At 44.9% G+C, this 24,606-nt stretch overlaps 1 protein-coding gene across 1 annotated transcript in view; it reads left to right on the forward strand.

Moving 5' to 3' along the window:
- The window catches only part of IGF1R (insulin like growth factor 1 receptor), a 259,450-nt gene that overhangs the window by 170,741 nt on the left and 64,103 nt on the right, over window positions 1-24,606 (forward strand). Inside the window, exon 5 of the mRNA XM_029952289.1 lies at window positions 22,843-23,155. Coding sequence (XP_029808149.1) covers window positions 22,843-23,155 — 313 coding nt within the window. The remainder of the gene's footprint in view (window positions 1-22,842; window positions 23,156-24,606) is intronic.

Below are 24,606 nucleotides of genomic sequence, written 5' to 3' on the forward strand. Positions count from 1 at the left end.
GGCCTTGTTGCCGCTTTGCCGCGGGAGGAGGCCCACGGAGGAAATAACTTTTGTGGGTCCCTGCACGTTCGTTGCTCCCGTACTGTGAGCAGTGCGCAACATAAAAGGAAAATAAAAAATGTAAAGAGGGTTGCGAAAGAGAAAAGTTAATAGGGAAGAAGGGCGTGCGTTCTCACACTGGACCTGGATCTCATTGTCCTGAGCTAACGTCCGGTTACGTGCCTCAGTCTGATCCCGGACCGCCGATCCTGGATCCCGGACCGCCGTGGAACCGCCTGGGGAGTTCGTGTGGTCCGCGGGAAGGTGGCGGCGCCACCGCCATCCCCCGCCGCCGCCACCGGGATGCATGTGTCCTCTTAATTTCCTGGCACCCTATACGTGCCGATTTTCATTTAAATCGTCTTCGGCACACTCATTTCTTCCCATTTCGCATGAGAAGGTTCTCTTCGGTTTACTTTCTGTTCACCTTCACTGAAATACGGCAAACCGAAAGGAGTTTATTAAAGGAGATCCCAGCGTATCGAGAGATTTTATTGAAAGGTAGAAGGGCTTGAAAGATTAAACCTCATCTTAAAAACCAGAAACAGGCTCTTGTTGTTATTAATAACTTTAAAAATGGAAATCCAACTTTTGATAAATGATTTCAGAGTAGTTCTAGGGACCAGACGTTTGGTAGGTAACTCTGTGTCTGGTCATCAATTATAGTGATTTCCTTGCATCTGCTCCAGAAAATCAGAATATTCATGAGCTTTCTGCTCTGACTCAGACCTTCAGGAGCCATGAAATTTTCCTGTTGGGAAGAGAGGAAGTGCTGGCAGTGGTTTTGCCTTCTGAATGAAACCAGAAATAGATAAGCAGGGTAGAGGGGCGATGTCCATTTGTCTGGTCCTATCTTCCTGCTTTTAATTGGCGAAAGTTAAAGTTTTAAAAATTATATCAAACGCGCGATCCTTTTTAGAATTCACGGAGTATGTTGAGGAAGTGGTTTTGTTTTTGTGAGTTTGTTTAAACAGATGACTGAGGTTTTTGTTTTGCGCTGTGTCTGGCCAAGAAGCAATGCTACACTTTTTTAAATTCATGAAATACTGACCAGTGAGTCTGTTCTTTAGTACTCCTCTCCTTTTGTGATGGGAAGACAAGGAGGCAGACACCAATGGCGCCTCTTACAATGGAGGTTTGTTTGTTTATTTTTTAAATTTAATGGAGGGATTGTGGATGGCTTAAAATTTCCTTGTGCCAGGACAGAGAAAGGCTGGTGTGGGTAGGAGAATAATTCGCCCATTTGAAGCAACTTTAGCAATAGACGATCCATAGGCATTAACTTTCCACAGCGACAGAAGCCTCTTTCTGGACCTCATCCTGTGATGTTTTAAACAAATTTGATTTCGTTCAATTAAAATCTTTCTTAAAGGCAAAAATGCACTGAGGTCGTGTTTTCAAAATTTTTGGTTCTCTAGTAATAAAGATGGCAATTTATGATTTTCTGTTGAAATATGTGGAAAGCCCACCTCTTACCCCCTCTTCCCTGAAATGCTGGGCTCCCTTGCCTGTTCTGAGAGGCCTTTCTCGGGGACTCCTTCCTGTACACACCCCTCCATCCCGAGGTCCTCGAAGCTGGAAGTATTCCTGTCCTGATGTGTATCTTTTAGGACAGGAATCTTTACCTTGAATTCTAGCCTGCATGTACAACGCCTGTGGTGTCTTTCAGACAGGTGCACTCAGGTTTTAAATGAACAAATATTTAATCCAGAAGAATTCATAAGAGTTCTTTGTATTTTTTTTTTTAAAAAGCCATTGTTGTCAAACACTGTGTTTGGGGTGGTACAAATTCTGTGTTCTACCAATTTGTATGAATTATGCCATTTAAAGTAGAAATAATTGAGAAATATTTCGAAGCTAGGTTTAACACAGGAGTGATGTTTCCACTTCTTTATGTAGCCAAATTCATTGCCTTTTGGTCCTTTGGGACGGTACTAAATGACCCTGACAAAACTATAAGGTACAGAAATGAGCCTCCTGCCGTCTCAGAGCTTGAGCTCCTGGCATTCAGCACTTCTGTTTATCATCATCTGTCTCCCTGTGAAGTCATAGCCTCTTTTGGTCCTCGGTCTCCTCATCAGCGAAAGAGGGCAGAATAGCCTTCTATGACTTATTAAAGTGGGTTATAAGAACGACAGTAGAAAACTCCGTGTCACGTGCATGTGCTCGGTCCCATACTGGTGGTTGGAAGCATGGAACCTCTAGTTCTGTCACTTCAGTTGGCATTTCTGCCTCTGCCTCCTTAAGCCGTATTGACTCCAGGCAAGTTATTCTCGCTGTACCTAAGACTCTGGTTCAGAGGATGGGAAAACAGGCTCTCCCTCTCAGAGTTGTGGACATTAAGTCCAGCAGCGCATGTCAACCACATGTAGCAGCGAGCACCCCCACATATGATGGGTGGCTTACTAATGCTGATAACAAACATTCATGTTTTTTTTTCCATCTAGGACTTTCAGCTTTTACGTATATCAGGGACCAGAGAGAGAGAGAAAGAGAGAGCAAAAGAATTGTTATCATTAAAAAAAGTTGGGGGCACCTGGGTTGAGGGTCGACTTCAGCTCAGGTCATGATCTCACGGTTCATGGGTTCGAGCCCCGCATCGGGCTCTGTGCTGACCGCTCAGAGCCTGAAGGCTGCTTCAGATCTGATGTCTCCCTCTCTCTGTCCCCCTCATCCTCTCATCTCTTGTTCTCTCTCTCTCTCTCAAAAATAAACATTTAAAAATTTTTTTTTAAGTTTTGGTCTGCCTAAAAGCAAATATGACCTAAGAGAAAGCTGGGGTTGTTGGGGTTTGGTGTTAGGTCAGATGATTCTTTGGTTATTCTCAGGGAAAACCAGCCAAATGGTGAGGACAGAGCACTATGGTTCATTTTATTCCTCATCTCCCAGAAGTGGCTTCTCTGATTTCTCTCATTCTTCCTCCTTTTTAGGAGAGTCAAGGAGAGTAGTTTTTCATATTACCCTTGTTGCCATTGTTATTTACTTAATAACAATTCACTATCAGAACTTAAAACGTCCTTATCCTATAGGAAACTCCCTTCTGTCACTCACATATTTGTTTTCAATTTATGCTTTATCTAATGCCAAAGAGAATTTGAGGCAGATTCCAATTAAAACACAAACAAAAAAAAACAAAAAAACCCAGAAACCAAAAAACAACCCCTGGGTGACACCAGACCTGAAAAGCCACCTCAGCAAAGTAAGCGACACTATACTAGAAGGACAACTGGCCTTCTTGAAATCTGGTTCCTCTGGGATTCTAGGCAGGAAGAATTTCCTCCAGGCAAAGAGGAAATACAGTAAAATGTGCACATGTAGGTATACATACGAAGTCCCCATGTGCATCTTCTATGAATTTCAAGGGCTTTGCTTTCAGAAAGTTTGCCTAAGTAGTAGTCCAGGGTTAAAGCACCACCTGACTCCACCAGTGTGTAAGACACTCTGGAAGGAAGGATGAGGCAAAGAAAAATAAGGAATGGTGTCTCTGCCCTCGAACAGCTTACACTTGAGCAGGAAACACGTGTAAGTCATGTGTCATGGAACCCATATACATACAGCAGCCTCTATGGACCAGGCTCTGGGCATGGCCCTGGGGACACAGTGATGCAAAAACATAGGAATCCTGCCCCAGGGCACTGTGCACGAGTGGGAGAAAGAGAAAGCGTTAAACATAGTTCAGTTCTTTTATTTTTTAAAATAAAATTTATCATCCAACCATGTTTCGGTATATGGCTCTATGACACTGAGTACATTCTCAAAGTTGTGCAACCTTCACCACGAGGCATCTCCAGAACTCTTATTGTCTTGCACAACGGAAACTTTGTACCCATTAAACAATAAGTCTTCTCCTCCTTCCCTCTAGCAAAAAGAAAAAAAAATTAAGTCTTTGGTTGTGAATGTGGTCAGTGCTTTGAGATATATGAAGCAGATGCTGTGACTTAAAATGATAGGGCAGCAGGAAGGGCTCTTACCCAGAGGTGGTGATGGGGAGAAGTCTTTGGGGGTGAAGACATCACCCGGCACTAAAAGCCGCAGAGGCAGGTTGAGAGTGGGAAGAAGCATAACCCAGGCAGAAGGAACAGCCTGTGCGGTGGCTCAGAGTCCAGACAGGGTGTGCCTTCTTCAAGAAAGAAAAAGGAGCCAGTGTGGTTGGAGCAGGAGCCAGGAGGGTAAGAGGTTTTAGTTTTACTATGTGTACGGGTATTTGTGGATCCTCGTCACGGTTCAGTAAAATCCTCACCGTGCCCTAAAGGACAGCGCGGTCCGTCTACAGCTTTTCCGTAACCTGGAGCACAGAATTCCAGATAGTGCCTGCACCAGGAATTCACTAAAATTCCTGGCTGGATGAACAAGTGCATATCTTCCTGATACGGGCCCAGAGCAGGGAGGTATGAGGAGCAGGTTGTCAGCATACTCCTGCCAGCCTCCTTCCCGTCCCAGTGGCCTGGAGTGGTGGGATCAGGCTGAAGGAATGTCCCTGTGGCGCTGGCACCCGGGATCACTTTTTGTGAAGCAAGAGCAGGAGGTTCTAGATAGGGGGGTGCAGGTGGCGTGAGAACTGGACAGTCTGACGGCTGCTCTAGCCAGCTGGCTGTCCTTCCCCCCCTCCACACAGAGAAGCCAGCCCGGGGTGCCTGTGTACAAAGCCAATGTTTTTTTTCAAGCAGCTTGCACATGTTCTTGGTTGCAACACAGAGGTCTAGCCGGTGGATCCTGGAAGAGATTCCTTTGACCTGGAAAATCATAATGGCGATTATTTTTACCTAGCTCTCAAGCTCCCGAGCGGTTCCTGTAGAGCCCCTAAATTCGCGTCGCCAAGAACCTGACAGCCAGAACTAGTTGCTGAGCCCTTTGGAAGAGTCGTAGCTCTCTGTCTGTTTATTTGAGTGCTGATGACAGTCGCTGGTACCTGTCCCAGAGTTCGGCAGCCCAGTGTTACTCTCTCTGTCTTCTCATCTACCCCCAACCGGGAGATAGATGCCTCTTCACCTCTTTACTGTTTGCAGGGAGGGGTCTCATTACCCTCCAGGAAGAAGCTTGTATATATACTCTTGCTATAGAGAATCTTCATCTAACCATGTAAACCGTGAATAAAATGATTAAGGAGAAAATTGTATTCGGAGGTGTTTTTTTTTTTTTTAAGACCTATGTGAAGTCTTTTGAAACACAGAAAATTCTCGTTCTCATCTAAAAAGAGCTTACTGCCTGATGGAAGTTGGTTGAAGGTTTAGCTTCCGTGCTGTGGAAGCTTTCTTGGCAGGTTCTGGAATGTACTCTGACCCTGGCTCTCCCCAAACCTCCCCACCCCCAGCCTGCAGCTTGAGAACCCTTCAAAATAGTAACCTCCACTACAGCGAGCCTTCACATGACGATGTCTTAAGCTACTGTCCACTTTGCACTTTAGAGGAGTATTTCAGAACAAAGGGATTTAAGAACAGCAGTAAAAAACCAGAATTAGAATGCCAAGCCAATCTGAAATTTGTAATATTTTTATTTGTTCAAGCAGACGTGGAATCTGAAATGTTTTAGAATCCTGTCTCAGTTTTTCTTTGTAAGGGAGAGAGCAAGTGATGGGAGGGACAGAAGGAGAGAAGTGGGGGGAGAGAAAGAGAGGATCTTAAACAGGCTGTAGGCTCAGCGCTGATCCTGATGCAGGGCTTGATCCCTCTACCCTGGGATCATGACCTGAACTGAAATCAGGAGTCAGACACTCAACCAATTGAGCTACCCTGGCACCCCTCTTTTCTTTTTCTTTCATGGCCACATAACTCTCCCCCGGAAAGGAAGTCTTGTGTGTATGCTGCTACGTGAAACCAATCAGGAACCTGGTTCTCGGTGTCTTCTGCCCTTCCCAGCAGGCTGCAGCCCATACGGCACCTCCAGGGAATTAGAGAGAGGCCAGTGGGTCACAGTGAGACTCCCCCAGGCACATGGCAGCTAAGGCAGGTAGGTAGTTGGCAGAGCCAGGACTAAAGAACCCTAGGACCTATGTAAACCCTATTTACAGAGGACCTCTGACATGCCAGGAAAGATACCCAATACAGTTACAAGCTTTATCATATTGAATCCTGCCCTGATTAGCACAAGGTGGTAGTATCTGTCTTACATACATAATGAGGAAACTGAGTTTGTTCTCGCCCAGCAGCCAATACATGGCAAATGGGAAATAAACTCACTTCTTTCTAACCCCTGAGGCCACATTTTCCTCCGACGTGAACATTGCCTCCTCTCTCGTGCCGTGTCTCCAAAACAGAGGATGAACTTAAGCATCTCAAAATTGTAAACACTTGACTCTCCCTAAAACGAATTTTTTTGAAGTAGACAGACATACAGACAGACAGACATGACTTGGGCCCTTAAAAATGTGGCCAAGCTGGCACATAAATGGGGCGTAGGCTGTTTCTAAATTGTTGCTTTAAATTTTGCCAACATAGCTTCTAGGCTGGTAGTTTTTGTTTTGTTTTGTTTTGTTTCCATATATTTTTGACACTGTGTTATGTGAAGAGGAATGTTACCCCTCACCATTGTGTCCCTCCTTCCTGAAGGCAAGCCACGGGCATCTGGGCCATATCAGGCGATGTGCGCCTGAAGGGCAGTGGGAAGGACTGAGGTAACTGACAGTGTTTGAGGGCTCATTGATTTTTTTGCATAGAATATCTCACAAACACACATTGATGCATTCATCTGTAAACTGAGACACATTGGAGTTTCCTGTTTTTTCCTGTTCATTGTTTCTTCATTTTTGTTGATGCTCCTTTTAAAAATAAGTCCAGTAAGTCCAGGACCCAATTAAAGATTTCTCTTTAGATAAATAGATTTATATCCTTGATGTGCATTGTCTTCCAGTGTAAAGATTGGAGGGAAATCCCGGATAAAAGAAATAGGATCGCTCTCTGCTTTCCCGGGGTTACTTTACGTGTGCTCTAATTTGCGGATTGTGTTAATCAAAAAAGCAAAACATGCCCCTTGCAAAGGGGGGACAAAGACGCATGCCTGGCATACCTCTGCCCCTCTATGCACTGTGAGACTTGAAAGTGAGCCAGAATTCGAAAATACTGGATTGGGATAATGTTATTTTTTTTAAACACCTGGCTAATTTAATATAAAGTGTTTACACTTCATTTTTCTGGCAGTGGATTTACTATGTAGGTGGTGGAAGATTTCCTGTAAGTTTTGCAAGTTCCAGAGAAGAAAAGTTGCAATATGTACTCTCTGTGGTCACAGCCACATGCAGGGTGATTTCTTAATCTTCTATTGTTACCACCTGTGTAGGTGAATGATGGGTATTGCAGCCGGGGTCCTGGACAGTTGCAAGTTCACAGGTACCCGAACGAAAATAAGCAAGAATGGTCTTTTAAGGAATTCTGAATATTGAGCCTTAAAGGAAGATCATCTTTTCCCTAAATGGGTGCTCGGGTCAAGGTCAGAATTGCCTGCTTCTATACCTCGTGGGTGAAGCAGATATTTTGAGCATGACCGAGCTTATTAAGAGCCTCAGGCACTTCCTCTACCGGGGTTTAGAAATTTCAAAGGATGGGGGTTGGGGAAGAGGAATTATGGCAGGCGTTTTCTAGAGGGCAGAGGAGGATGGAAGCAACAGGTTCCAAATGTGTCTGCTGTGCTCCTGGTGAGGGCTGGGAGGGCTAGGAATGTCACTTTAGGACGGTAAGTCTGCCCATCTGCCAGACAAGAGAAAGTAGACTGGGGAGCAGGGTAGTTCGGGATTTAGTTATTTAGATGGAGGTGGGGTGCAATTGAGGTAGAAATGCATTTAATAGGCTTTACCTAGACCAGGAGACCTAAGTTTGTGGAGCGAGGGCAGGTGCATTTGGAAGGAAAATACCTTGAATAGGTAGGTTCAAAATTGGAAAATGGGGGGAAAGAATCCACTTCAAAATTTCCAACAGCAGGGCGCCTGGCTGGCTCTGTTGGTGAAGCATAGGACTCTTGCTCAGAGTTGTGAGTTTGAGCCCTACATTGAGCGTAGGGATTACTTTAAAAAATCATTAAAAAATCTAAAAAACAAAATTTCCAACCAAGTCAAAGGAGATTTGTGCGTGGATTATCCCAAGAGGGTGGGGTGGTTGCAAAGTTCTGAGAGATCCCTCTCTTTGCAGGAAACTGGGGGGCTGGGAAGATCACATCGCGGCGTGAGGGGAGTCCTGGGCATTGGGCCCCGTTGTCCCGTGTCTCGTGATTGTCATAGGCTCCGCTGCCTGGGTCTCATTTTCTTCGTGTGCCAAATGACGATGAAAGCATTCGACTGGATGCCCCGTGCCTGGTTGCTTTCAGCTCCAGAAAAATACTGAGGCCTCTTTCCTTTGGGCATTTATCTCTTTTCAGAGAGGCTCCCGGCTTCCCGGAGGAGGCAAAACAAAGGAAGGCAGCCCGCACCAGGGTCGGGGGCGTGGCCTTAGGTGAGAGGTCCTCCTGGGTGAATGGGAAATCGAGATGCCTTTTCCTTCTCCGGAGCCCTCCACTTAGCCAGCCTTGCACAGAGCCTGGCTCAGGCTGCCTTCAGTCTTCACCCTGGGTTTCAGGTCACCCTGATTGTTTGCAAAACATGTTCTTTTTTTTGTCCCTTGCCAGTACTTGTTCTCTCTGTGCGTAAAACACAAACGGGTCCTGAGGGATGCCGTGTGCCCGTCTGCAGTGCACAAGGAACGCATCGCATCCTGGCCTCTGCCCGGGGCCCCAGGATGGGGGGGGGGGGGGACTCCGGAGACAACTGTGTGTTGACATCAAATCCTAGGAAGTTGCTACAGAGCTTATTCCTTTGAAGGAAAACAAAAAAGGTAACTCTCTTAACTATTTTCAGATCCTTATCTTTGGTGTATTCAAGTCCAGGATTTTAGATAGATTTTTTTTTTTGAAGAAGAAGAAGAAGAAGAGCTTTATGCTTGAGATCACTCCTTTCCTTTCCTCCTCCCCCCCCCCCCCCCCCCCCCCCCCCCCCCCCCCCCCCCCCCCCCGCCTTTTTAAAGCCACTTAGCCCATTTGGGGCTTTACAGTGTTTAAGGAGTTAAAAGGTTGACTTGTGAGGCACAGTCAGGTGTTCTAAAAGTTGCTATTTCTGGAGGTAAAATGTACACACTGTCATGGAAATGCCTAACGTGGGACTTCAGGGGTACACTCCTTGGAGCTTGAGTGCAATTGGACCTCTTTGTGCTTATGAACTTTTAGTGCAAATTGCTTCAGTCTTCAGCCCAAGGATGGAATGAAACAATGATCCTTGGACCGGTTTCCAGATTTTGGAGCCTCATTTGTGTTTTGCACGGTAGAGCTACCCTGCCTGTTTCTTTTAAAAGTAAAATTAGCCCTAAGTGTTACGTCCTTCCATCTTTCAAAGAAAATTCCTTTGAAGCCTGAAAATCAGACCGTAGTATATAACAGAGAGTGTTTGGTGGCAGTGAAAAAGAGAAAGTTGCTCAGACAGGAAGGGGAGAGGGACCCACCTCCCAGGGCACATCACCCCCTTTTATCCTGGCCCCAGGTGGTCGTCCCTTTCCAGTGAGTGGCAGTATCTGAAGGGGAAAGCCCCGGAACCTTCCACCTTGCTTTTCAGAGCTGATGGTAGGCGTTGCCTTATTTTTCTTCATATTTTCTCCTCAGAGCCCTAAGTGATGTTGGGCCTGCAGCAATACAATTCACTTTATGCTTTAAATAATACTTTGGGGAAAAGCCAAATATCCAAAATCAGAACTGTACTAGATATTAAAAAAAATTTTTTTTAATGTTTATTTTTGAGACAGAGACAGAGCATGAGAGAGGAAGGGGGAGAGAGAGAGAGGGAGACAGAGAGTATGAAGCAGGCTCAGGCTCTGAGCTGTCAGCACAGAGCCGGATGTGGGGCTCAAACTCAGGAATAGCGAGATCATGACCCGAGCCTAAGTCGGACGCTTAACCAACAGAGCCACCCAGGATCCCCAGAAATGTACTAGATATTTAATGGTTCAGAGATCAAATAACAATATACTCTTGGAGGTTTCCTAATTAATTGGAAAAAAAGCAGAGGGCCCCTATGAGCCCATCTCCATTGGGCATTTCCAACTGAGAAACACTCAACCAACATTTTACGTGAGCTGCCTGTGTTGGCACTTCAGTTTAACTCAAGTTTACCAACAGCTTACAAAAAAACCCGAAAAACCAAGAAATTCAACCGTTAGGGTTAAAATATTATATATATATGTATATATATGTGTGTATATATATGTGTGTATATATATGTGTGTGTGTGTGTGTGTGTGTGTGTGTGTGTCACACACAACACATGAGGCTCAACTCATGAACCGTGGGACCATGACCTGAGCCAAAGTCGGATGGTTAACTGACTGAGCAACTCAGGTGCCCCTAAAATATTATTTTTAAAGTTGGGCAAAGGAGAGACTTAAATTTTGAAATTTGTCAGTCAACCTTTCAACAAAACTGACTAAATGATACTGTCCAATAAAACTGGATTTATATTCGCCAAGATAGGATTTTAGCACTTCTATGCTTTCTGGCAAGAGCAATAATGTTTTTAGCAAAACTACTGCTCCCCCCCACTTCCACCAGCCACAAAAATTAAAACAAACAAACAAACAAACAAAATAAAATATAAACCAACAGAATTCTGTGGGAATGACCAGGTATTTTTGGTTTAGGTGTTTTTGTTTTTATTTTGGACTTCTTTTTTGGGACCGGGTAATAATCTTTGCAAGGACATTGACATTCCAACATTTCTACATTTGTATGTTTTTGTAAGGCACATTTGAACCATCAACTAGATGAAATAGAAGTTCCATGAATTTTTGTGGGCGGAGGTGTTCCGTGGTCCGGTTCTCCAAAATGGGTTCTCCTACGGTTTTTGCGGTAACTCTGTGAACCAGAATGTAGGATTGTGCACGACACCCTGTTCCCCACCTTTACCGGTAACAGTTTACTGTACTTGGGAAGTCTAGTGAATCTTTTGTGGTTTTTCCACAGTAGTAAAAATACTTTAACTGCAGGAAATGGGGCCAGCAATCAGATTAGATAATGGAAAAGAATGATGTGGTGCTGAAGCATATATACTGCAAAATATGTTTACAAGTCTGAAGTGTGCCATCAGGAAGGAACACGATCAAAGGAGAAAGGAGCCGAAACTCTGGAGAGGTAATAAATGATTTAAAGTCTGCTGTTATGACCCACTCTCATCAGATAGATTTAATACCAGAAGGGGAAGCATTTTTCTCTCAAGCCACCTAAAAAGAAATTTTTTTTTCAAGCCCCAGTGCTGTGTTTAAAAAGCATATACATCTTTAAGGGCTCACATTTCAATACTTAGTAAAAAGTTAACCTCCTAAGAAGAAAATGGTCCAAAGACATTGAAAGACAATTAACTCAAGAGGTACTGTAAGTGGGCAAGAAATTGGGGGGGGGGGGTGGAAGGAGGAGGAAAAAACCCTAACCTCACTGGCAGCCATAGCATTGAGATGAGATATGTATTTCCCCTTCTGACGTTAGGAAAGAAAGAAAAAATGGATTTTGGGACCATTTTCTTCTTCCTTTTACAAAGACGTGCCACTCTTGAGGCCATATCAAAGAATGCATTCTGGTCTCTAGAAGCATTTTGCAAAAGAAGAGCCTGAAAGAGCTTTGCAAAACTGTGAGGGCATCGACCAGGTGGGTAGCCTCCCACAGAGACACCTTAATTTGTCAACCGCCTGCAGAGAGGCTGTACCCTGCTGCATATGTGCGTAACAGGTGTGCACGTACGAATGTAAATTCCGCACGAACTGTACACATCTACCTCCATAGGTACTTCCTGCATTTCACGCTGTCTCCTGCTAAACGGTTCTCTTGTTGACAAAGTTTTCTCCAAAACAGTGCCTGCTGGTCTCTAAATAGTCCTTTCCCTGCAAGTGACTGTTTTCAGCTAATTCATTTAAATTATGTGTACGTAAGCGTCTATGGATGTGGAAAGGGGCTTTGGCATGGTTGGTTCTGAATGCACCTTTTGGACTAACAGTTTCTACCAAAATAAACAGGAGTAAGTGATATGTTTGGTCACAGCTGTATAACACAGAGCTCCGAACAGGTATGTGTAATAAACGATCTATCAGTAGCATCGATACTTCGGTCAACACCAATAAAGCAGGCAATTGCCCAGAAATGGGCCCTAACACAGGTTTTAAGAGCTGTAGCCAAAACCACAAAGCTGGAGGCCTCTCCCTCCGAGCTTGGCCTCCACTTGGACAAAACAGCCCCCAATTTGTCCCTGCGGGACACAGGCCTGCCTTGTTAGGAAATCAGCAAAGTTTAGGAGCCCACAATACCTCACATAACTCTGTGTACAGTAAGAGAGGGTGGAAATAGGGCTGTAAGCACGAACAACCAGAGAAGTTATAAATATAGAATACCCTCTCAATTCCACTCTAGTTAGTCATGGAGGGACAGTGTGAGTTTTATAAACTTATAAGGAATATACAAACAGTTCCAAATTTAAAATAACTTGGAGTAATTTTTAAGTGTGTGAAAAGAATATTTTTTCCACCCTGTCCATTTAAACATCTGTGACAGGCAATAGTAAGTGATTGGTGTCTATGTGCTCGTGCCTGGCGGTCGCAGCACTGGGGAAGGGTTTCCAAAGAGTCACCCATTTGGCAGTGACGGACTCAAGAAAAAGATGGAGGGGGGGTGTGCGTTGTGTCTGAGGAAGACACTCTGTGTTCCCACATGAAGAAGCAGGCACAGCCTGTCCTCGCCACGGTCCTGCCTGGACCCCCAATGTGCTCCCCATTTCTTTGATTTTTTTCCCTGTTGAATCTTGTCTGTTTCCCAAATTTGTATGTAGGCTTTGAGTATAGAGTTTAGAAGAAAGAAATTGGGGAGTTAGGATGATTTGATTTCTTTTTGAAAGAATATTGTTGTATAAAAGTAAAGAGAGGGGGAAGGCAGCCCCCGTCCCCCTCTTAATATCTGACTTTACTCCTTTCCTTTGCCCTCACTCCCACCTAGGGAGAATTTTCTGTGATACAGTGTCTTCATTTGCATTTCTAAAGAGATTAAGCCCATTAGTATATTCTATCCTCCCGTCAGGCAGAGCAGGTAAGAGCATCCCGGATCCATTGCCCTCTCCCCCACAGATTAGATGGTGATTCCTCTTTTTTCTTAATATTAGAGAAGGATACAATTTAGTCAAGTTGACAGGAATCGTCTTTCTTCCTTTAGAACAAATCTAAGCTGTGAATAGATTCTGGGGTTCAGATTGGCCTCTCAATGGACCTGTGATTTCATCACCACGTGTACAGAGTAAAGGCTTACTTACGGAGCTAATTTTGCTGCCTGTGGATCACGCAAGCAAAACTTCATACCAAATAAAGGGGAATGGAGCACTGTCACGCGCCACAATGTGGAGGAACCTTGAGATCTTAATGCTGAGTGAAAGAAGCACTCCACAAAGGATCACCCAGTGTCTGGTTCCATTTGTATGAAATGACCAGAACAGGCAAATCTGGGAAGACAGAAAGTAGATTACCAATTGCCCAGGGCTAGAGAGGGGATTGGAGGGTGTAGGAGAGGTGGCTGGTGGGTACACAGATTCTCTTTGGGGGTGACGTTTGCACAACTCAGTAGGGATGCTAAATAAGTCATCAATTTGTACACTTTAAACAGGTGAACTGTGTGAATTATATCTCAATAAAACTGTTATTTAAAAAAAAAAAGGTGTGAAGGAGGGGGGGAAATCACATGACCCATAACCCATAGTAACCCAAAACCAGCTCAGCCAGAGGCGGCTTCCTGATCCGCCTTGTGCCCCTTGCTTAGCTTTGGTGCCCTCGTGATCTACATTGTATCTTTGTACCCATGGCTGCACTTTCCTTACTGTTCTTACTAGCCAGCTCTGGAAATCTTGACTTAATAATGGTGCTACCTGGAACTTTCCTCCTCCTGGTTTTTTGGCCTGCCTTTTTTTCTTCTGCTTATCTTTTCTCAGAACTCTGCCCAGCACAACCTATCAGACCTTGGAGACTTAAGCGATCCAGTGAGCATCTAGAGGTGATTGTTTCTTTTGCTCATTAATGAAATGTTCACAGATGCATTCAGTAGCCAGAATGAAATGTTTTCCCATACCTCCTGGCTTATCTTGTGTACTGGACAGCGAAGTCTAGTCTTGGAGCTTGACTCTCTTCTATTGCTTACTTCTTTAAGCCTTGATTGCATGTGTTTATGAGCGGACCTAGGGAAAGGCACAGAACTTTTTTTTTTTCTCCTCCTCCATGACCAAGTTTTTAGTCTTCCTGGGACATACTAACTGGTGAAGAAAATGAACTCTGGCTGTCTAATTTCATGAATCACACTTATTTGGGTGACACGGGTTTTGCAGGTCACTGAGCCTCCCTGGGTCTTACTGGCCTGGCTTCGTGACAGCACAGCCATTTATATATATAGTTACGTTTGCCCCACAGAATGTCTGCCCTCCGTGATGGGAGCCGTTGCTTCACTATTGCAACTTTGCAGTGACATTTAATGGTACATCCGCAAGGGCTCAGCCTTGCAAACTTGTGCTGGAAAAACATGTCCTTGAGGGTTCTATTTGCTGTAACTCAATAAACAAAGAAGGCTTAGTGAGCACATGTTATCTCCTTAATGTCACCTTGGATGCTTGTCCCTTTTCCAGTGTCATGTTCCATGGGTCTTGTCCTTCCTGTGACGAAGTGGTACACCTCAGGGAGGAAAAAACGGTGCTTGGACTTGGGATTTTGTGTGTGTGTGATGTATGCATGCTTAAAAAGAAACCTGGCATGAGAAACCACATCCTAGCCCTTTCCTTTTAGATAACACAGACTGGCGGAAACACAGTCCCGGCGTGGAACCAACAGTCTGACAGATCTAGGTGTGAAGCCCGGCTTTACAGCTTAACAGTTATTCAACTGCACGTGACTAGCCCTGGACAGTGATTAAATCTCTGTGCCTCCATTTGATCATGTACACATGAGGATAATGATACTGACCCCATGTGGTTACTAGGAAGATTAGATTAATGTACATGAGGTACTAGGTATGTATCATGAGGCACATTAAAATGCCCAGTGAATGTCAACTTTATGTTAACAGAGAGTTCTGTTTTTAGACCAAAATTGCATCCATCTAAGAGAGAATCAGACAGATAATGTGAAAAAGAGGACAGGAGTTTCAGGCAAATGGAAGCTCAGAATGAGCTACCCCAGTGCGATAATAGTAATTTTGAAGACGCAGTGATCACCCCACACATACTGCCTTGGCCAGGGAAGACCACCGGTGGTCTCCTGGTCCCCTGGTCTTCCACTCCAGCTACTCCTGCTGTGGTGAGAGGAGGTTTGAGGGCAGGTGACTGAGTAAAGCATTCGGAGGGAGGCAAGGATCAACATCTTGGAATTTGGAGCCTGTGTATTTGAAAGGCTGATCTGTAAAGAAGAAAGCCTCTGCTTACCCTATCAGACACGTGAATGGGGTCTGCGGAGAGTGCCAAGGAGGAGGAAAATGCACGCTCCTTGGGTGGAGGGAAGAAGAACTCGGTCAAGGCTGGTGGTGTCTGGCAGTCGAAGTAGCACTTTCTCTAAGGTGCTGAACCCCCTAGACGTTGTTTGAAGGCTCACCTAGGTTTTTGTAGAGAAGTGTCAGAGACAGGCATCGGATGAATGACCTCTAAACTTCCTTCCCCCTCTAAGGCTCTGTGCTTGGATGAAAGGGGTAAATGTGACCATATGAAGTATTTACTGCTTTTGAACGGGAGACAGATCTAATGGCCCTCGACGCTTCTTGCATGAGGCTGCTGGCTGTTGCATACTCCAAAGCGGTCCCTTTAGATGGAGTGGAAGGTCTGAGAAGACGGTTAACAGGGAAGAAGTAGTAAGGAGCAGAAGGATGTAACTCCTTCCCTTCTCTACAGACCTCCGAATCTCAGAACGTTCATCTCTTTAACACAAGGATGCTTTGTCCAGAGTCCTTCCTGTTAGGAGAGAAGCGGGCTCCAAACTCATCTTGAAAACCACCTCAGAGTGCAAAGAGGAACTCCTTCCTACACATTTGGGAGAAAATGAGGTTCACTGTGTTAACAGGCTCACAAGGAACCTTCAGTGAGCACACGGGATGCTCTTGGATCCAACAGAGAAGACCAAGTATCTTCAGGATTCTAACCCTTAAAATGTCTCTTTTGTCCAGGGGCACCTGGGTGGCTCAGTTGGTTAAGTGTCTGACTTCAGCTTGGTTTGTGAGTTCGAGCCCTGTGTCGAGCTCTGTGCTGACAGCTCAGAGCCTGGAGCCTACTTCGGATTCTGTGTCTCCCTCTCTCTCTGCTCACTCTCTGTCTCTCCCGCTCTCTCAAAAAATAAACAAACATTAAAAAAAAAAAAGGTTTTTTTAATGTCCCTTTGTCCAGCTACTACCATGGTGGAATGTTTTCTCTAGCACAGGAGGAGGTTTCTCTTGGCCTTAAGAGAAACACTGTTGCAAATGTGACTTTCTTTGGGGAACATTCTAAGTCACGGGTTGCCACTTGAACTTTCATTTGCCATGGGTAACTGATTTGGCCTATTGGCTACACTCTTCCAGGCAGAAGCTTGTCTGCGAGTTGTTCTAAGCTCTGCTTGGAATTTCTAGGCAGTGTTTCTCTGGAGTTTTCCATTAGGTGGTTCTCAGTGAAGAAACTCGATAGCTGATTCTTTTTGTCTTCCTTTTGAGGAAACTTTATATATTCGCAGCGTGTATATGATATAGTAACACACATACACAGGTGTGTGCGGAGCTCATACACAGTTGTACCAGGTTTATTTTCATTTTATTTCATGGCTGCTAAGCATTTTTCCCATAAGCCTGCTTTTGACGCTAGCTGGCTTGTTTAGAGAGCTCCAAACTAATCCACTGGGATAAAACGTAGTAGCTCTCTGTGAGCCAGGAAAGCCTTGATGTTCCTCACACTCTGCTCCCATTGGTGGAGGTCTCTGCTTGGGATGATGGGTGGGGAGGAGTACGCGTGAGGATAAAGGGAGGACAGATTGAAGATGATTTTACAGTGTGAGAGCATCGGTGCACACCAAGCAACACATCCCAGACTGAACTGACCTTCCTCTGTCCCTCCAAACACAAAAGCTCGCCACACTTCCCACATTCTCCAGATGTATCTTCAGGCTGCCCGCATTTCCCATCCGCGTCACTGCCTCTTTGATCTGGACCACCGTCATGGCTCACGGTGATGGCAGCCGTGACTCTGTGGGTCACCCGTCCTTTCTGTGGTCCTTCTAAAATGTGCATCTGCTCATGTGACACCCAGCTTAGAATCCGTAAATAGCATCCCTTTCCTCCTTTAAGAGTAGTCCAAACTCCTACTTGTGGGTTCAAAGGCCCTTCTCACCTCTCTAACTCGGGTCTCACCATCTTTCCTGTCTCCTGTACCCCTGCAGTCCCCAAAGCCTTGGTCGGTCACACGTTCTTCCTGAGTCTGGTTCTCTTGGCCCACATTCTCCATCAGCCTTTCCTCTCCAGCACCCTGTGCACCTGCTAGCTCCTGCTGGCTTTTCAAGGCCCTGGCAGTCCTTTCTGGAAAGCCCTCCTCACTGGTCCCTTGCTCGCCTCTCTTGGTACTCCCCTTGCCTGTCCTCAGGGTGGGGAGCCCCAGGAGGCCTGGCTGTCTTGTGCTTGAGTGTCTGCAGGACCTAGCCTAGGACCCGGCTCCTAAGACTGGTATTTAAGAGTCCAAAGGAGCCTTTCTCATCCCCTAACCTGTGGTTGAGTGCTCCCTGGAGGACAATGCCCACAGCCTTGATGGGCATTCAGCTCACCCAGGTGGCACCCCTCCTCTCCCCCTGCTCCTTATGCTGGAGTCAACTCCTCCCCTGGCAGGACAAGAAAACCATAAAATTTCTCTGGCCCCTTTGTGTCCCTGATGTACTTTGGAAATTGAAGTGCATTTTCCTGGAGTTAGCTGCGGTTCACCTTTATGCATAAGGATGCATGTCAATTAGGAAAGGCAGGTGTCACATAGGGTAACCCGGAAATAATTAAGATGTCTCTAAACTAGCCTGTGTTTTTGACTCAGAAGGTTGACCTCACTCAGATGTCCATGAACTATTTCTATTCTTTGTCACAATTTTATCCCAAATAATTTTTAAAGTGGTCCCCTTTCCACTTTTTTTTTTGTCCCTTGAGAAGAGGTTGAGTTCTCCACCTTCAATTCCAACCGAATACTTTATAATCGTTCTTAAAATTGCTTGAGTAAAGATTGTTAAGGAACTTACTGGCAAGAACAAAATCAAATGTTACATATACACACACACACACATACACACCCCCCAAAAACTAGAAAGAACTTAATAAGTACAAGGATACCAAGGAAAGAAGAAGTTAAAGGGTGATGTGTGACTTATTTGCTGGCCCCCAAAATGAAGGGAATGAGTTTTTAAATGCAACACCTCATTTTTATGTGGCTGTGACCCCAAATCAATCCTTTTAGTGGTAGGTGTGGGACATGTCGTTAGCATTTCCAGCAGTTTAGATAGGCTTTTGTTTTTATTGGTTATTCTGAGAATCCCAATGCATATAAGGATCTCATGGGCAAAATAAATTTGCTTTTCCCCCTGTATATTTGTTAGCTTATAGCAGTTTCCATTTTCCTCTTATTTTGAAAAGCAGAAATGCCTTTTAATCACGCTAGGTGTGCTGCTTGTTTGTGAAAGCCAGGGAAGAGGCTCCCACAGCTCCGTAATTGGAAATTTGGTAACTGTACTAAATTTTAAGTTTTGGCATTTGCGTGGAGCAGCCATCCATCTGCTGGCGAGATGCACTGCCCAGGGCTTTTCAAGAAATCCCTTAATAGTCCTAAACACTAATAATATTTATATACATTGAGAAGAGACAAAATTTACAGCAGGCTTCTGGGGCTGACTCCAGGACTCTCTAATCCTGAACTTCCTGAGTGTTCTCCTGCCTCCCAGAATCCTCTGATTGTGGTGCGGCAGTGGGAACACCAGACTCCATCTCTGGACCAGCCTCGTTAATTTAGACTTTGTCCTCCAGCAGACAAGTGACCTCTCCTTTCTCCTCTGTCATCACACCCCATTTTTATTCCCCTAGAATATTCAATCAATGTGTGGTGTGCAGTTTGGATCCTGTAACATGAAGGGACCCTTGGTTTGGGATCCCTTTAAGAGGAATTGTTCTGCCTATAAATAATGTGATTTTACCTAATTTAGGCTGTACTGAAATTCCATGTGAAGTAGCTCCCGTCGCTGAAACAAAACCCTAATTCCCCAGCCTGTGCGCTGCTTCTGGCAAGAACTGACTGACCGTGCAGTTCCATGTAACATACTCCTTTGAAGGGTCTCAGTGGACCACTGCCCAGAGATGCTATTTCCACTGAACGGGGAATGGAATGCAAAATAAAGCTGTGGATACTTTTTCTTTCTTTCTTCCTCATACTGGAAATGCCCAACATTTGTATTTGGGAATAACTGATTCTCAGCCAGCCAGTGCACGGGGATATTTTTTCTATTGTTTTAAATGCTCTTGAGTTTTTAATACTATTTACTATGAACGTCTGTGACTTGTGATTTCACATAGCATTGTATTTAAATTATAAGTGAGAGAAAGGGGGTTTTGCAAGCGGATATTGGTCCCAGTTAGTCTCTGGGACTCAGACTTCTTTTATGTTTATTTTTGAGAGAGAGAGAGAGAAAGAGAGAGAGAGAATAGGGGAGGGGCAGAGAGAGGGTGGGGGCAGACAGAGGATCCAAAGCGGACTCCACGCTGACAGCAGCGAGCCCAATGTGAGGCTCAAACTCACAATCCAGGAGATCATGACCCGCACTGAAGTCAGATGCTCAACTGACTAAGCCAGCTGGGCGCCCCTCATCTGTGTTATTCTTTATTCTTCCTCATCTTGCGTTTTACAGCTCTAGCCTCAGAACCTCTTCAAAACCTTCCCTGGTTCCCAGAGCATGCCAAGCACCTCTATTCGCCCCTATACTCAAGCTGTCATATCGTCCCTTCCTTGCTGCACCTGCGTGTCAGACATTGCTAAATGAACAGTTGCTAAACAGATAGAGAACTGAAGGATAAATGGACTTCCATTCCTGTTATTGGTTTAAAAACCTAAACTAAATATACACAATTTATTTGTTCTTTAGATCTTGAGCCTTGAAGTTACCTCCATAATGGATATATTTGAAATTAATCTTTTAACCTATTTTATTATTAGATGTACTCAGGTGTGAGAGCTGATGATAGAATGTGTGTGTGTGTGTGTGTGTGTGTGTGTGTGTGTGCGCACGCGCACCCATGGGGGCGTGTGTGCGCGTGCACGTGGCATGCATGCATGTGCATGTCTGTGTGCATTTACTATAAATATGCTAGGCTCATAAACTCAAATTAGTGTTACCCTCTTCAAGATGACCACCGTGGTAGACAATATATGTATCTCAACATTTTCAGAATTCCTATCTATAATGCATACTTTATTGGTGTGCTTAGAGATAGTTACTCCTTGTTATTTGTTGGGTAGCTTCGTTTTTGGAAATAGCCAGAGGTTATTGAGGCAATCCTGGTAAGCAAAAATGACATAAACCAACAGGCATTGTTTTCTTCTTTGCTTATAAGTGGCTCTGAAGGCATGTGTCTCAATTGCAATTTTTTCAGTTGTATCTAATGAATAGCAGGCACATAAATAAGTTAAAAGTTTATTTCTCTCTCATTGAGAGAAGTCTAGAGGTAAACAGTCCACAGTCATGAGGGACCAAGATCATTTTATCTTGCTCTACCTTAATGGGTTACCTCATGGTCCAAGATGGCTGCTTGAGCTTGATGCATTGCTCCTGTATTCCAGCCAGCAAGGAGGGAGGGCATAATCACTGTGGTTTAAGGAATCTTCCAGTAAGTTCTAGCCAAAAAGTTTTCTTCTATTTAACTGGCTAGGACATACGTCACTTCTAGCTGCAAGAGAGGCTAGGAGATGTAATATATAGATATTTTTTGGGTGGCAGAATGCTCAATTAAAAATCAAAGTTCTATTACCAAAACAGATAAAAAGAATAAATAATGGAAGACAACTTATGATCTCTGCCTAAAGATGATTTTAGAGGAGATGCTTGAAAAATCAGTTTAAGAAGCTCGACAGTATCCTGAGAATTTATTTGTTTTTTTTCAGAGGTGACAGTTTTTATTTGAATGTCCAAGTTCTGATGTCCATTTTTAAATTCACCTATTTGCCATAAGATAGGAACTCTTGGATGCAGCTGGTAGGGTGTAAAACTTTTCAGAATATAGTTTGACTTGGCGAGGTAAATTCTGGAAATTGATCCTAAGGAAATAATTAAGGGTTCTCACAAAGATTGCAGTGTTCATTGTAATAGTAAAGTGTTGGGAGTAAATGAAATGCCTCATAGTAGGGGACCGCTTATACCTTACACTATACTGTGACATACGATGCAGTTGTTAAGTGATTATGGAATTCACGGTATATTATGCCAAAAAATGGTTCCAAAATGGTTTGTTCTTTTTTTTGTAGATATTTATATGCGTAGGCACATGCATAGTAACGAACCGGAACAGGGGTGGGGGTCCACATGAAGGTATTAATAAAAGGGGGTTTTGGAGGCAAAGGGGCTAGATGTCCTATATATTTTCATTCCTCAACTGTGATCTCTGATGCTGTTTTGAGTATGTATTTTGATTATAAGGAAAAACAATAGAATCTTCACTAAATAATGTATATCAGAGTCAATCATATACATATTTAAATAACTTTGTGTTGTCTCCCAGCTCAAGAAAAAGTAGGAGACATATGATGCAAACCAGATTTCACATTTTTGTTGATTTATACTTTATTCACTAGTGAGGCTAACAGCCTCATGGAGTGTGATCATCACAGCATTGTTATGGAGACAAATGCCAGCCCATTGACTTGGGACATGAATTGTGGATCTCTGCACTTGAGACACTGCTTTCACTTGAGTTGAGCCGAGGGGCTCAGAGGAGATGGCTTCTAAGAGCTATGAGTCTGCTGGATGCAGAGATACTGCCCACCCACGCTTTTTTTTTTTTTGTATTTGAGAATACCAGTCAGACAAACATTTCTCAGTTATATAATAGGTTAGAATATGTGAACAAGTTAATACCATTTTTTGAGTCAGACCTTTGATATTCGAGCAGACACAAACTTCTCTTAAAGTCATTTTATAAACCTGAATAGTGTCATCGTTATTATATTCTAGGTTAATCATTTTTCAAGGAAGTGATTTTTTTATTGATTTTAAAATACTTTTATAACATAAAAAATAATATCTCAAATAATTATTTCTGCACACTGAGGCTTTTTAGGATATTCAAGGAACACATTCAAAATGCAGAATGAATAGCGCGTAATGCTTTTTAAAGGAATAATACACCGTATTGTTCCCATAGGGTTACCACATTATCACATCGGCCTGGGGCAAACTTCTAATGTGAATATTACTACCCTCGTTTTATAGATGAGAAAAGAGAGGGTCAAGGTCAGTGAAGCTAATGACTCATCAGGAGCAAACCAGGAGCAAATGGGAGAAGCTAGACTTTAAACGCTGGTCTCCTGACTCAAATACAGAGTATATTCACCCCGATATGATGAAAGTGGGATTAGGGTCTGTAATACTGTCGTTGCGAGTCACCCAGGGGCCGCAGAGCCGGAGTGGTCAGGTGTTCGTTCGGTTGTGGGTCACTGAAGATATCCAATGGTGGGGGGGGGGGGGGGGGGGGAGCCGGTTTCCGATGATTGCGGAGAATGCAGGCCCGTCCAGCCCCTGCCATCTCACGCTGTCCCCTCTGCCTCCACAGTGTGCCCGAGCGCGTGCGGGAAGCGGGCGTGCACCGACAACAACGAGTGCTGTCACCCCGAGTGCCTGGGCAGCTGCAGCGCGCCGGACAACGACACGGCCTGCGTGGCCTGCAAGCATTACTACTACGCCGGCGTCTGCGTGCCCACCTGCCCGCCCAACACCTACCGCTTTGAGGGCTGGCGCTGCGTGGACCGCGACTTCTGCGCCAACATCCCCAGCGCTGAGAGCAGCGACTCCGAGGGGTTCGTGATCCACGACGGGGAGTGCATGCAGGAGTGCCCCTCAGGGTTCATCCGGAACGGGAGTCAGAGGTCAGTCACGTGGCCCCCCACTCCCGGCTCCCCCGCCCCCGCCTCCCCTCCCCCTCCCTCTTTCCTCCCCGCACCTCCGCACCTCTACTCACCCAAGCCTGGAGGTTGGCGCTGCCCTGGTTCCACCTGGGCGGTGGGACCCCGGGGAGTTTAAGGGCGATGGGTCCACTTAAGAGGGCTGGCATAACCGACATTTTATAGGAGATTCTAGGAGCAATTGGCCAAACATAAAATAAATACATAAAAATTAAAAAATACTAGTAATAGAAAAACAACTGATGTCCTCTTGTGCTGTGGAGTGCGCTGCCTGGCCATTTGAAATTAAGTACCTGACTTGCTGGCCTAGGTACAGCCTGGAGGTCACTGTCTCTCCCCTCCCTGCCCCTGCCAGGCCTGCAGTCCAGGCGGTGCAGGGGTGTGGAGGAAAGCAGAGAAGGCTGTAGACTTAGGCTGCTCCCCCCACTTCCTGCCACTCAGCCTGGATAGTCTTTGGGAGCCTGGCCAGGAAGACAAGCCAAGCCCCTAACAGCGTCCTTGCCACAGCCAGCAGGCCTACACACACTCCATCCCGTGTCGCACAGCAGCCACCCAGAGTAACCGGCAGTTTGAAGTGACCTGTTTGCCATCAGCACCTGCTCTGCTCACTCACTGGCTTCTTCCACAGTCACCTTCTCTCTGTTTGGTCTGTCTCTCTCATTCTCCTTCCTGAATGATGAGACTTCACTTGGGAAGCAAAGAGGCTGTCCACAGCAGAGAGCATCCCCCTTGCGCGTGCCCGCAGGGCTTCTGTAAATTTGTTGTGGGTTTATGTTTTTGAGAAAGCAAGAATAGCTTTGTGGTAAAATAGGGAACTCTAGCCCTGGAAGCAAAAGATGACTGAGGGGTGGGTGTTCATCCCTCCTCTGGGCAGAGCAAGGGACTTTTAGGAAAGAATAGTTTAGTTGCAATGGGCCAAATGCCTCCTTCATGATGAGCTTAGCACCAGGGGACCCTTCTGTTCCTGGGTTCTGTGGCTCTCTTCTGCAATATAAAATACTATTAGAAAAGTAAACACTAATTTTGAATGTGCAACTCACCTGCTTTTTGCTGCAGTCTATTTCTGTTAACTGCATCAAGCAGTTTTATTTACTTATTTTGAGAGAGAGCGCCCATGTGCAAGCTGGGAAGTTGGAGGGGTTGGGACAGAAGAGAGGAGAGAGCAAGAATCCCAAGCAGGCTGTGTGCTGTCAATGCAGAGCCAGACATGGGGCTCGAACCCATTAACCGTGAGATCATGACCAGAGCCTAAAGGAAGAGCTGGATGCTTAACCCACTGAGCTACCCAGGCACCCCTCAAGCAAGTCTTTTGAAGAGGGATTGTTTCCAGTGTAATATTTGGAGATGTTGCTCATAACATATGCTAAATTTCAAAACAAAGCCAGAACTGACATTATTTCATACTATTAGACATA

Source organism: Suricata suricatta, chromosome 9, assembly GCF_006229205.1.
Source record: "Suricata suricatta isolate VVHF042 chromosome 9, meerkat_22Aug2017_6uvM2_HiC, whole genome shotgun sequence".
NCBI classification, from domain to species: Eukaryota; Metazoa; Chordata; class Mammalia; order Carnivora; family Herpestidae; genus Suricata; species Suricata suricatta.